This window comes from Micromesistius poutassou, assembly GCF_964030765.1.
Source record: "Micromesistius poutassou genome assembly, chromosome: 2".
NCBI classification, from domain to species: Eukaryota; Metazoa; Chordata; class Actinopteri; order Gadiformes; family Gadidae; genus Micromesistius; species Micromesistius poutassou.
Window position 1 is genome coordinate 9,355,338 of NC_140272.1, and position 15,484 is coordinate 9,370,821.

Below are 15,484 nucleotides of genomic sequence, written 5' to 3' on the forward strand. Positions count from 1 at the left end.
AGCTGCATTACGCTAGGAAGCTGTGTGACGTTAGGACGCTCTGTGACGCTAGGAAGCTGCATGACGCTAGGACGCCAGAAAGTTGCATGATGCTAGGAAGCTATGCTAGGATGCTACGCTAGGAAGCGGCATAACGTTATGAAGCTGCATGACGCTAGGACGCCAGGAAGCTGCATGACGCTAGGACGCCAGGAAGCTGCATGACGCTAGGAAGCAAGGAAGCTGCATGACGCTAGGACGCCAGGAAGCTGCATGACGCTAGGAAGCAGCGTGATGCTAGGAGGCTACATGACGCTAGGAGGCTACATGACGCTGTGTGGCTGCGTGACGCTAGGAGGCTACATGACGCTGTGTGGTTGCATGACGCTAGGAGGCTGCGTGACGCTAGGAAGCTGCATGACGCTAGGAGGCTACATGACGCTAGGAGGCTACATGACACTAGGAGGCTACATGACGCTAGGAAGCTGCATGACGCTAGGAGGCTACATGACGCTAGGAGGCTACATGACGCTAGGAAGCTGCATGACGCTAGGAGGCTACATGACGCTAGGAGGCTGCTTGACGCTAGGAAGCTGTGTGACGCTAGGAAGCTGTGTGACGCTAGGAAGCTGCGTGACGCTGTGTTACTGCATGACGCTGTGTCGCTACGTGAAGCTGTGTTGCTGCGTGACGCTAGGAGGCTGCGTGACACTGTGTGGCTCGTCTCCAGGGTGTGAGCAGCATCGTAGCCGTCCATCAAAGCCCATCCTGGCAGAGGGCCACACTACAGCGGGGTCGGGCCGGGACGAGAGCTCAGTGCTCTGCTGTTGCTGTTTCTGCTGCAGCACAAGATTATTCGTCACCACCGTGACGGCAGCTTCTGAGGCCTTGATCCACTTCACGGAGCACGCTGGCTGATGGGGTGATGTTACATAACAGGGAGGGATATGAGGGATAGTGGATGAGGAACTACACACACACACACACACATGAAGACAAACACACACATACACAGACACATACATACACAGACACACACAGACACACACAGAAACACTCACACACACAAACTCACATATACACTGACACACACAGACGCACACAGAAACACACATACACACACACACACACTCACACACACACAAACAAAGATACACACACACACACACAAAGACAAACACACAGAAAGATACACACATACACACACAGACACACACAGACACACACACACACACACACACACACACACGCACACACACACCACACACACACACACACACACACACACACACACACACACACACACACTCACATTCATTCTGTGTGATGCAACAGCCCATGGGAGTCCATGGACTGCCTGGTAGAGTCCCACCACGTGTGCACTGGTCATTGGGGAGGACTGGGGAAGTCCAGAGTCCCATGACATCCCTCAAAAGGCTACAATCCTTCTCTTGCTCACATGTGGCTGCTACTTAATACACAAGCTGTATCGTTTTGGCAGGGGAACAAGAAAGTGACTTTGTGCCCTTTGTGATGAGCCATGAGATTCATTAAGGAGCACATCCTATCCAACCAGCAGCCCCACTAGGGACCTGGCCTGGGGGTTGTTACGGGGCAGCCTGATGGGAGGACTGGTGGTGGCTCATTAGTCAGGAAAACAATCTAATGAAGTCTAACTAGATGCTGGGCGAGTTCTCAAAGCCCACAAACACACATGAACATAAACACGTGTTCACTCATAGTTTAAGGTCATTGAAAATGAAAAAGCAGGACTGTTGACAATGCAGGACTATTGACCATGCAGGATTATCGACCATGCAGGACTATTGACCAAGCAGGATTTTTGACCAAGCAGAACTTATGGAAGTGCAATCTGAGAGACAGGTCATGTAGGTTTCAGGTATACTTAACAGACCAGTTATTAACCACACTAGACACAATAGACACTTTCAACCTTCACAGACTAAATGATAGTGGTCCATTTAGATTTGAACAGTTTAAAAACAGTTTGAAGATAAGTAAATTATCAAGGTACTTCTGGGGAAATCCCTGAGGAAATCACTGGGATGTTATGTTTATGTTTTAAGGAAACAATGTATGGAGGCTGCTCCATTTAAAGGATGAATTACATCAGAACATAAGAAATACATCACCTTCTACATGCCAGCCTGACATAAAATCTCTCTGGTCAGCCCTCCTCATCAAACCATGATGACGCCACAGCCTCCCTAACCCTGTCATCTGCTGTGATGACCCATGATGACATGACAGCCTCACAGAGGCTGTGACCCTCGCAGAGGTCCTGTCACCCTGTCATCTGCTGTGATGACCCATGATGACACCACGGCCTCCCTTATCCTCGCAGAGGTCCTGTCACCCTGTCACCTGCTGTGATGAACCCATGATGACACAACAGCCTCCCTCACCCTTCCCCTCTCACCCTCTCACCCTGTCATCTGCTGTGATGAACCCATGATGACACTACCCCTGTCAACCTGTCACCCTTCCCTCCCTGGAGGCAGGACACGGGGAGGTGAACCACAATACAGAGACGGTAGTTCTAGTTGAAGCTAGTGGGGCACCGACACAACTCATCTAATCACTAAAACAATAAGAGAACAAAGACACATTCCAATGGAGGAGGACAGGCAAGCATGACACATGTTGTGTTCAATGGCAAAACGTAGCTTCTAGGGTACCAAATAGGAGTGGTTGTTTGTATGCTATCTGGGACCATCAGGGAGTCCATTAAACAGTTGGCATTAGCTACAACGATAGTTGCACAAGTTTTGGTAGTTGTCCCTTCATGTCTTTGTAAGTAAATTATGCAATAGTCTGTGTTACACATACCACTTAAACTCACTGTTCTAAAGGGTAATGGCCCGGTGGTTTGGAACACAAGTGACTCCACTGGCCGAAATACTGTGTGTGTGTGTGTGTGTGTGTGTGTGTGTGTGTGTGTGTGTGTGTGTGTGTGTGTGTGTGTGTGTGTGTGTGTGTGTGTGTGTGTGTGTGTGTGTGTGTGTGTGTGTGTGTGTGTGTATGGCGTCTTGTCTCGAGTCAAGACATGGAAAACAAGTTTGGTTAGAGAACACACATACACATACACATTCACATACACATTCACATACACATACACATACACACACACAATGGTGGCAGCCAGCAGGAGACTTGCGTGGATGCACTTTTAAAACCAGACACATGAAGACCCCGAAGGTAAGTTTTGCTCTGTGATTGTCAGGCAACAGCTTCAAGGGTAACTGAATAAGGAAGCACAAAACAACCATTCACTTTTCGCTCATTGCTGTAAACCTTAAACTAGCTCTCATATTACGTGCATGAGGAAATCACATTCCTGTATTACTGTGACAGAACCTACCAAAGCTGTTTTCTGGTGTGTGTGTGTGTGTGTGTGTCTGTGTTTGTGCGTGTGTGTGTGTGTGTGTGTGTGTGTGAGAGCTGTATTTCAATGGCTTTGGATCAAGAGTTAAGTGATTTTGATGATAATAACAACCCACACTGTGTTGTTAGTCCAACCCGACCTCCTGATGAAGGACAGTATGATACTGGGCTACAGGACGCATAGTGTTGGGTCAGCAGGTCAACAGTCTGTGGAGGTTTAGTTCTAAGGAGAGGGAGCAGGCTACCTACATATGAAGTGTAGGATTGTATTATCGGTTATCATGTGGGATCTAACGCTGAAGGCCATCAGGCTTTACACAGCCTCACAGCGCCTCTGTGTCTGGGTGCAGTCGCTTGGGAGACCTAACTCGCCCTTTGTCCAACCACTCTCCAAATACCCTTTTGGCAACAAGTATTTGAGAATGTGTATGTGTGTGGATCTGTGTGTCTCTGTGTCTGTCTGTCTGTCTGTGTATGTGTTTGTGTGTGTCTCTGTCTGTGTGATTATGTTTGTGTGTGTGTGTGTGTGTGTGTGTGAGTGTTTATGTGTGTGGGTGTGTGTGTGGGTGTGTATATGTTTTTGTGTGTGTGTGTGTGTGTGTGTGTGTGTGTGTGTGTCTCTCCACTAGGTAGCGCTCATCCTCTAAGGTTTACCCGTCGCTCTCCCAGCAACACGCCCCTCCTCCCACATGTCCCGGGGCCTCTAGTCTGAACCGCTCACACGGCTCTAAGAACTCTGCACCTGAACACGCAGAGACAAATAATGCATTAGATGTAGGGATGTGTTGGTGAAAAAAAAAAAGTTGGTGCCATTGAGTCAATGAACTGATGTGTGTTGTTTGTGTTGTGTGTTGTGGACGGTGATACGGTGTCCTATTGCAGAGTCTCAGTCCCCTGACCTCCTCCACATAGAGGGGCTGCTCTGACTCTGGGGCGGGGCCAGAATTAGGAGGGGCGGGGACTCACCATTACTTCTGGTTTCCACGCCCTCTGGGTCATCTCTGTGGAGCCAATTAGTTTAATCTTTTTTCTTAATCTACATTTCAGTGTAGTGATAGAGTGAGTGGTGGCCAAACGTCTCCGTACAGCTCAACACATTCCTCATGGGCTGATAGTCACAGCACATGAGACCGGAGCAGAGGCTGAGCAGGGCATGCTGGGAGCCTAGCAGGAGAGAGTCCGGGCCATGAGACCCCCAGGGCGGGACCAGGGGGGGTTCGGCTACGGTCACTGACCTTTAAAGAGGTTCAGAGAGCCGGACTGGGATCCAACGTGCTCCACCAGAAAGCATCAGCGGATCATCAACCCCAACCTTTCCAGAATGAGGAGGAGTGAGGAGGAGTGAGGAGGAGGCCGAGCGGTCCTGCTGGGCTGGGGGGTTTTGCTGCTATGCTGCAGCTGCAGGTGGGGCCTTGGTCCAGACCACAGAGGTCTGAGAGACACGGGGCCCCACATTGTGCTCGTAAGGGAGCTGGAGGAGGCTCGTGATCAGAATCAGAATCTCTTTATTGTCATTGCACATGGCACAACGAAATTTAAATGCCATCCAGACGGTGCGATTCACAACGTTGATCGCTGGCTGTGGTGGGGGTCCACAGTGAAGGAAGCAGCAGCCCCAGAACGGCCCCTGAGGGCCCCCAGGTCCCCCCTGGGACCGGGGCTCTCAAACCGGTGGGTTTGAATCTGCACCTCTATACGCTGATGATACGTGATGTTAGGATAAGAGGCCAGGGGGGCTGCTGAGTAATGGAGGTGTGGCAAGACCCAGTGGCATGAATCATCACCCTCCAGACGTGTACTCACCTCACACACACACACGCACACGCACACACACACGCACACACACACAAACACACTCACACGCATACACACACGCACACATGCTGCAGGACACATTGAACACCTGTGTTCTTCTGACTAATCAGGAATCACACCTATCATCAAGGCGTCAAACACACACACACACACACACACATAGTATAACATGTATTTTTGTTACTGCAGGACACATTGAACACCTGTGTTCTTCTGACTAATCAGGAATCACACCTATCATTAAGGCGTGAAACACACACACACACACACACACACACACACGCACACGCACACGCACACACACACGCACACACACACACGCACACACGCACACACACACACACACACACACACACACACACACTCACACACAAACGCACAAACGCACACACAAGCGCACTCTTGCCTGGAGCTCTGGCCTGGGGACTGGTGTCTTGGTGTTTGGCACATGACATGTAACTCTCAATAAAGTTCTATAAATTGATTGTGGTAAAATATGGGAGCTGAGATTCCCCTTTCTGCTCCTCGACTCCTCCCGTGTGCTGCTCTCTCTTTCTCTCTCTGTTGCTCTCTCTCTCTCTACCTCCCTCCCTCCCTCCCTCTCCCTCTTTCTCTCTCTAGCCAGACAGAAGCAGACATGCTTTGGAGTGTGTGTGTGTGTGTGTGTTTGTCTATGTGTGTGTGTGTTTGTGGGGGGGGGGGTCTGTGTGTGTGTGTGTGTGTGTGTGTGTGTTTTTAAGCCCTGGTTGTGTTTCTGAGCATGTGTGTTCCAAAGGGGGAGGAGCCCTAGACAGAAATTAAACAACAGAAACCTGCAAAATGAATTCAACTCCAAAGTGGGAGGAATGTATTTTCAGGCGTGTGTGTATGTTTGCGTGCATGTGTTTGTGTGTGTGTGCTTGTGTGTGTGTGTGTGTGTGTGTGTGTGTGTGTGTATGCATGTGTGTGTGTATGTCTGTGCGTGTGTGTGTGTGTGTGTGTGTGTGTGTGTGTGTGTGTGCGTGCATACGTATTTGTGTGTGTGTGTGTGTGTGTGTGTGGAGTGGAGCAGCAGAGGGACAAAGGTAGGGATGGCAGTAGGAGAGTGGAGGGTGTGGAAGAGTGAGGGCGATTGTTTAAAAGAGAGCTCGGGCTGGTTTCAAATTTCCCCCTCCTTTCCACTTTCCCGCTCCTCTTGCAGACTGACTGACTCTCCCTCGCTCTCTCCCTCTCTCCCTCTCTCCTGCTCTCTCTCTCCCCCTCTCCCTCTGTGTCTCTCTCTCTCCTCCAGTCCGCCCCCTGCCTTCCAGCCAAGCCCCAGCACGCTGGGAGAGGCGCTATAAGCCACTGGAAAGAGCTTCAGTGAAGGAGGGAAGAGAGAAGAGGAGAGGAGGAGAGGAGAAGAGGATACAAAGGAGTGAGAGAAGGTGAGCTTAACACCTGCCTAGGAGCAGGCAGAGAACAAAGGGCTCTGTTCTGTCTGCTGGTCTGTCGCGTGTTTATCGTGTTAGTGAGACGTCTTGTTGTTGCTGTGGCTCTCTGCTCAGTCAGGATGTTGAACGCTGCCCGTGGACGCTGGTTGGAGGAACGTACGTGTGTGTGTGTGATACGGCCATGTGACACCTGAGGCACACTTTGTTATGAATTATCATCACGTGATTCATGCAGAGTTTCAAGTACACATCTGTGAACAGACTTTGAGATACTTCAACAGCTACGATAATGAAAAAAGTCTAAAATCATACTTTTAAAATGTGGTTTTGATTTTTGGAAATGTGGAAGCAGGAATGTTTTGAAATTGAAAAAGAAAAAAAGAAATAAATTGATGGTTGATTCTCAAATAGCGTCATAGCTCATCTTGGCTTTAAACTACGGCACATAAGAGGTGTGTGTTTGTGTGCGTGCGTGTGTGTGTGTGCGTGCATGCATGCGCGCGTGTGTGTGTGTGCATGCGTTTGCTTTGGCAGCACTTGATTGGTAGCAGACGTGTGTGTCTGTGATTGCAGGATAATTGAAGCGATTAGTTTGGTGGCTAAACCCAGCGACCACTCTGTCAGTAAAAAGTGATTCTGCTCAGATGAACTCCTTTGCTACCTGATTGGTGAATCTGATTCTCACACTTGTTGCATTGAATGAAACAACTGAGGTGCCTCTAATAACTAGACTGGGTACCCCCAGCCCATTCTGCTGGTGATTTGAATTCACCCTGCAGAAGGGTCTGGAGAAGAGCAATACATTTCTTTCTGCTTCCGATACGCTTTTGCAGGAGCCAAATCACCAAGCTGGCTTCCCCCTGGCGTGCTATTGGCTGGTTTAACACAATGATGACAGGGAAGCGACGGCAAGCAGCCAATTGCGTACAGAGTAAGTTGAACTAGCCCCGTTGATAACGCCTCTTGTGCTGAAGAAAATGACAGCAGCCTCCCCAGACCAACGTGCAAGCTGAGATTGAGCTTGGTCTTGCAATAGCCAGGCTAACTAATAACAGTTCTCACTTAGGATTGAACTGGCATTATTTGCATCATGACTCTAGCCAATTTGATTTGATCAGCTAGGAGAAACTATGAAAACAGCTGCCTATGCAATGGTTGACCTGATGCAGCTATATGTACTTGTTCAGATTTAGATCTCTTTATTTTGACATTAAGACGTGGCTCAGTAAACAACCAACACGTTGAACGGTGTTGTGCAGATGTACAGATGCTGTTTCTATTGGTTGTACAGGACCAGGGATTAGGTGTTTTTGCTTCCACCCTCTAGATCTGATGTTGCTATCGGTGTCCCAGGAGACACCAGATTAGATCTGTCCGGGCTTCAGTACTGCAGACCCATGATGCATTATTGGCTTTATTTTGACGTGAAGCTGGCGAGAAACGAGCTGGTTCGTATAGTACAGTATAGGGCTGTCTGCAGGCCTTGGCAGGAATGGTCAGGTTTAGCTGGGGAGAGAATCCCATTACTGACCACTCTTGTCCTCCTCACTACAGTAAATCCTGAGTGTGTTTGTGATTCAGAGTGTGTGATTCAGAGTGTGTGTGTGTGTGATTCAGAGTGTGTGTGTTTAATTCAGAGTGTGTGTTTCTTTGTATGCATGTCCCTCCTTGGCAGGCAAAACGCCTCCAAGAAAAGTCCCCATTCATTGCAACACAATTTACAGCATTGTTTTTATTCATTTATCTTTCATTCTTAAAAGTCACCCTCCTCCCCCCCCAAAGTTCAATAGAATTGTTTTATTTATCGTGAAGAGAAAAACGTTGACTTCCTCCTCGTGGTCCAGGGTGACCGCTGTAACCATGGTAACCTTGCCTGGGGGCCACCTAAGACGAGGGGTGCCGTGAGGACAGGGTGCCCGGCAGCACCCCGGGGCCTTTAACTCCATCACGTCTCCACGGCCTGATAGCACGATAGTATCAGAACTCGGTCGGCCGGGCAGACCGGGACGATCCCAGACGGTGGAGACGGAGCGCGGGCCAGTCGGGACCTGCAGGGCAGAGGTTGTTCAGGGAAGGGGGCCGGGGAGAGGGGGTCCTGTTGAGGAACAGAGAGAATGTGAGGAACCACTGACAGATGGGACGAGGGTGTTTTCAAGCACGCCTCATTCCTTACGTCTCGACCAAAGTGGTGGTGTGAGACTCTGCTCTTGAGAAAGCAGAATAACTAAATGCCCGCTGATCCATCTTACATTTTACAGACGGCTTAGCTTCAGGCATCTGTGCTCCCTGATACGTGGAAACACATGAGTCAGAGGTGCAACAACAAAGGCATTGGCACTGAGTTACGCCTTGGCTGAACATGTTAAATGACAAAACCCTGAAAAGAGTTGCAGTGAGGTGAGGACAAGAGGGCGAGAGCGGAAGGGCGAGGGAATGGAGTCTTTCCAAAATGAATCAAAGAGGAATGCTAGAGCGAGTTCATGCAAAAGGTAGCGCAAGCAGCCAAGTGCAAAACACAGGAAAGAGATGATGAAGGAGGTCCCAGTGCTAAGATTATGCATAATTTTCTCCACAACAGTTAGCCTATCCTTGCATTGTGGTCACTCTTTGTCTTAAAGTTAAGGGTTGTTTTCAGCACAGCATAGCTTAAAACACTGCCTGTGCTGATCACTATATATCACTATACATCACTGTACATCACTGTACATCACTATACATCACTGTACATCACTATACATCACTGTACACCACTGTACATCACTGTAAATCACTATACATCACTGTACATCACTATACATCACTGTACACCACTGTACATCACTGTACATCACTATACATCACCTAACATCACTATACATCACTATACACCACTATACATCAATATACATCACTATACATCACTATACATCACTATACATCACTGTACATCACTGTACATAACTGTACATCACTATATATCACTATACATCACTGTAAATCACCTAACATCACTATACATCACTATACATCACTGTAAATCACCTAACATCACTATACATCACTATACACCACTATACATCACTATGCAGCCCTATATCACTACGATGTCCCGTGGTAAAGCATGTCCTGATGGAACGATGCCTTACAGGAAGAGAGCATTTGGGTCAGCATGCACGCGTCCATGTTTGCTTTCGTTCATAAAAGGAGAAATTGTCAACAGAGTCCTTTTGCCAAGAATGCGGTGGGGTCTTTCTCAGAATAGGAATGCAATCCTAATGTGAACCTTATTTCTCTGCCTACTAGTCCTCAATTTAAAAAAGTAATGGTGATGGTGAATCACATCAATATCTCCCCTCTTATGTTCCTCTCTGCCCTCTTAATAATTCATGTTAATGTAACATATGTGCTGTTTGTGGCCATTGCCATTGTTATCGTAATCCTGGGTTGGCTTGGCACTTTTTTAATGTTTGGCACTTAAAAAAGTGCCAAGCCAACCCAGGATTGTGCTTTGTTATCATGATGGCAATTTATTTGCCATCATGTTTCCAGAACTGACAATCATACAGTAACACATGTCATACAGTAATACATGTCATACAGTAATACTTGTCATACAGTAATACATGTCTTACAGTAATACATGTCTTACATTAATACATACATGTCATACAGTGTAGATGAGCCATCGGCCCCCTGATTCACTCCCCAGACAGCAGTGAGCTATCACGGCTTTGAGCCGATTTACAACCAAATAATGGCTAACTCTCTCACACAGACCCTCACACAGACACACACGCATTTGCATGCATTATGCAATGTATTAATAAATAAATAATAATAATAAAGTTGTATCTTATCTTATATTATTCACACAAAACAGAACCCTGACCAAAGAAATACATCTGTCCTTACTGAATTAGAAGGTTTGAAGGCCACTGTGTTGGTCTGGGATAGAATCTGTGTGCATAAACAGGGCAGGAGAACATACAGTAGTAGCAGTAGTAGCAGTAGCAGCAGTAGCAGTAGCAGTAGTAGCAGTAGTAGTAGTAGTAGCAGTAGCAGTAGTAGTAGTAGCAGTAGTAGTAGTAGTAGCAGTAGTAGTAGTAGCAGTAGTAGTAGTAGCAGTAGTAGCAGTAGTAGTAGTAGTAGCAGTAGTAGCAGCAGTAGTAGTAGTAGTAGTAGTAGTAGCAGTAGCAGTAGTAATAGTAGTAGTAGTAGTAGTAGTAGTAGTATTAGTAGCAGTAATAGCAGTAGTAGCAGTAGTACATTTAATCTCAATGAGAATGGCCTGGACATGAGGTGATCATTCTTGGAGAAATCGTGATCAATGCAGTCCTATGATTCTCAACCTGCCATATATGCTAGACTTTATTTCCGCTAAAACATTCATATTATGCAAACCAGTTTGGCACGAAACTCACACACACACACACACACACACACACACACACACACACACACACACACACACACACACACACACACACAACTCACACAAACACACCAAGGAACCCATACACACACCCATACACACACACACACATACACACACACACACACACACACACGCAATTACACATAATGAGAGTGTTTGTATGACAAGAATGGACACATGGTCCACAGTGTTACATAATATCCAGTAGCCCATCAACACTGGACCACACGTAGCCTGTGACATATCTGTGTGTGTGTGTGTGTGTGTGGCTAGTTGTGTGTGTTTGTGTTTGTGTGTGTGTGTGTGTGTGTGTGTGTGTGTGTGTGTGTGTGTGTGTGTGTGTTCCGGTGAAGGGAAGAAAGATAACAAATGAATGACTGAGAGCAAACTAAAGGAGGGAGCTCTGGAAGCGTGGTGCGGAGGCTGGCATCAAGAGAGACAGAAAGAGAGGGCTCTCTCAATCCAGGGTTTAAATTCAACCAGCTGCGCCATTTCCAATGCATTCCACATGTGTGCGACTTGCCCCCCATCCTACCCTCCACCACCCCCACCCCCACAATTCCCTCTCTCTTCTGGTGAAAAAGGCAAAAAAGGGGAAAGAAAATAACTCCTGAAAAGGACTGATTTTTGGAGCCTCTGCCTCCATGTTAGAGTTTCTGGACCCCAGCTCCTGGTCCAAGAAAAGGCCTGTGGGGAGGGGGGGGGGGGGGCGTCTACAATTAGACACTGAGGGGGGATCAGCTTTCACAAAGAATAGGAAACATTCATTTTCAAAGAACTGTTGAAAATTGAATCGACTGAGTTGTCGATTGCTGAAACCCAGCAAGCCCGTCGCCTCCTCTTGGCCAGGAGAGCTCCCTGCCTCATGACCTGCCTCTGCTACTGTTGAACTCTGCTTGTTGAGTTTCTCTTCTGCTGCTTTCACTACTCCTGCTTTTCATTCTGCTAGCGCCATCTTTACTGTAGTGTAGCCAACATTTGAATTGTACAATGTGTTTGTTCAAGCAGAACTGCTACTAGAAGTCATACTAAGTTGCCAATCCGTTGGCTGATTGGCTGATTGGCTGATCAGCTTTTCCATCATGTGACCTGCATCATGTTAGCATGATCCTATCAGGTTCCTTGCTGATGGAACATAACCCTCATTAGCATGGCATTGTATCAATAAATAAGGGCCTCAGATGTCTGTCATCTGTTTGTGTCTATAGATTTCCTATGCATTCCTAAGTGCTGTGCAGTATATTGATGTAATACATTATTAGTCTTAAGCCCAAAGCACAAGGCCATGTTGTGACAGACGCAAAATAATATTTGAGAGTTTTCCCATCTGAAGGAGCGTTGAGAGCTATTATGTGAAGTTACAAAATACCACCCAGCTTCATGTGTGTCTGTGTGCTGTGCTCCGCTGAAACAATGTGAATTTACTTACTTACTTTATTGCACTACTGAGGAAGTGAAATGTCCACTACATTCAACAGATGAACTCCTTTGTTGAATGAGTGTGATCTGGGGGGTTGTGTGCATGCATACTCCATGCATCCCCGGCCCTGCGTAGAGTGTCCGCTGCAGCATTACATCAGCTCCCAGCGATCTGTCCACGATGTTGACTCTCAGCGGCCCACTAGTCAACAGAGGTCTACTGCCAGGGAAGCTAGGACACCGCAGAGCACAGAGGAGGCCAAAAGCATTCCTTGCAGAAACCAGAACAGATTGTAGCTTGTCCTGCTGCTGGTATTAAGGAGTGGTATTAGAAAAAGATTTGTCAACACCAAAGGAGGTTTGGCAAGGGAACAGCAGCAGTAGCAACAACTCATCTCAACCTGAGCATTTAAAGCCTGGACACACACAGACAACATGGACACACAGACACATACAGAGACAACATGGACACATACAGAGAGAACATGGATACACACAGACAACATGGACACACACAGAGAGAACATGGATACACACAGACAACATGGACACACACACAGAGAACATGGATACACACAGACAACATGGACACACACACAGACAACATGGACACACACACAGACAACATGGACACACAGACACATACAGAGACAACATGGACACATACAGAGAGAACATGGATACACACAGACAACATGGACACACACACAGAGAACATGGATACACACAGACAACATGGACACACACACAGACAACATGGACACACACACAGACAACATGGACACACACAAAGACAACATGGACACACACACAGACAACATGGGCACACACACAGACAACATGGACACACACACAGACAACATGGGCACACACACAGACAACATGGACACACACACAGACAACATGGACACACACAAAGACAACATGGACACACACACAGACAACATGGGCACACACACAGACAACATGGACACACACACAGACAACATGGACACAGACAGAGAGAACATGGACACACACAGAGAGAACATGGAGACACACAGACAACATGGACACACACACACACACACACACACACACACACACACACACACACACACACACACACACAAAGACAACATGGACACACACAGACAACATGGACACACACACACAAAACATGGACACAGAGAGAGAGAGAACATGGACACAAACACAGAACATGGACACACACTTATCTTCCCATTGATAGCATTGTTATTGGACTGTAGGGCGTTGGGGTTGGACTGTGGGGCGTTGGGGTTGGACTGTAGGGCGTTGGGGCTAGACTGTAGGGTGTTGGGGTTGGACTTAGTGAATGTGTGTATGAAGGTGTGTGTGGCTGTGTGTATGAATGTGTGTATGTAATGGTGAACGTGAGACAGTAATTGTGAAGCACTTTGAGAGGCCTCAGGTTGGTCCATTGACCAGATATTTTGCTATTGTTTATTTCTTGTGGATGTCTGACTCTTGTTTTCATCCATGGTAAAAGGAATGCAGCCCAAGCATTGGTTTTCCTAGTTAGTCAAATAGAAGAGAGGTATTTCTCAATCATCTGTGCATCAAAAAATGAAGATCAAATCAAATCAACTAGGACCAAATTCTAAACGCAAGGCGTGGTAAGCATTATGCATGGTAATCCTTATTCCTATATAATCCCTGTCTATAATCCACGTCGGCCAGTTAGCTTCTCATCCATCTCCAGGCTGAATATCTCAGTCACTTGTTTCAGGATTAGCTTCAAACCTGTCAGAATCACGGCCTTGGGATTAATCGTGTTTTAGCCTGTTATACCAGCAGCCGGTGACTTGGAAAGGGCTCATGAACTTGCTTACCATAATTTGGAGCTTCTTCAATCACATCCTATGATATGCGTGGCCTGGCCTTCTGGCCAATCAGAAGTGATGAATCCTGTCATTATGATGATTGCCAAGATGCTACATGGAGGACTGCTCCTTGACTTTTTTGGGTGTCTGGAAGGTTGAATATTTTGAAACACAAATAAAGGCCATATAAATGCTGATTAAATATAATTGCAAAAAATGAAGAAAAATATATACAACGTAAATATATTATGACAGGCAAGTCATAATAATAGTAAGCAGAAACACTACACACAATGTATTGTTGGAAGAGCTATGATACAGCTCGCCTGGGAACCTTCCAAGCATCAAATTAAAGAGCAGTTCACAATTTCTGCTCTGTTATCTTATCAAAGTCGTCTTGTTTAACTACAAGAGTGAAAAACCCCAGCTGGACATGAATATCATGCCAATTAGTAAACAAGCCTGTTTCCTCCGACCATGAGTCCTCTCAGTCCACATCCTGCCTGTGGTCTTAACCCCCTTGTACCATCATGCAGAGCACCACAAATACATTTGACTATTTAGGCTAATTGTTTCCATGATCGCCCTGATTATATTTCTGTCAATAAGGTTTAGGTGCTGTGGGTAAGATTCAAGAAGTACTATTGTTTGAGTGTAACCTGTTACCAGCCATCTGTCAGCTTTTAGTGAGTGAAATGTGTTTGACTTGACTTGGCCCACCTTTATGGGACCACTCACGGCTCACTAGTGACCAATCAGGGCATCTCTTCCCTGATTGTTTCGGGGAATCCATCTTCCCTGTAAATTACAGGTGTGTGAGATTACACTTCTCTCAATAGCAGAGGGAGCGATGCTCTTTGGTCGCTGAGTTTAAAACATGAGGGGTTCACTTAAAACAATATAATCTGTCATCAATAGCTTCCCTTTGCTGTCTAGTTACAGTTGAAGTTTTCTCCAGCTTGAACAACTTTTTTCTCCTTCTCTGTGCCGCCTCATACTTACAGACTAATCATGGGAAATGTTGTTTGGAGCCTTGCGTCTGTGCTTGGAGTTTGCTTGCTTTCTCAATGAGAAGATGTGTTAAGAAATTTAGGCTTCATATCCTTAAGCATACTTCTGCCTCGGTCTTAGCCTGCCTTTGAGGGATTTGACTTCATGCCTTGCACATGTCTTCTATTTGTTACCATAATGAGGAC

At 46.7% G+C, this 15,484-nt stretch overlaps 1 protein-coding gene across 1 annotated transcript in view; it reads left to right on the plus strand.

Annotated features, from left to right (window-relative positions):
• Positions 1-15,484, plus strand: part of plekha6 (pleckstrin homology domain containing, family A member 6) — a gene marked incomplete at its 5' end in the record, with an annotated part of 59,013 nt that overhangs the window by 6,848 nt on the left and 36,681 nt on the right. The window contains one exon of the mRNA XM_084464746.1: positions 6,470-6,605. Within this exon, the coding sequence (XP_084320872.1) occupies positions 6,470-6,605 (136 nt within the window). The remainder of the gene's footprint in view (positions 1-6,469; positions 6,606-15,484) is intronic.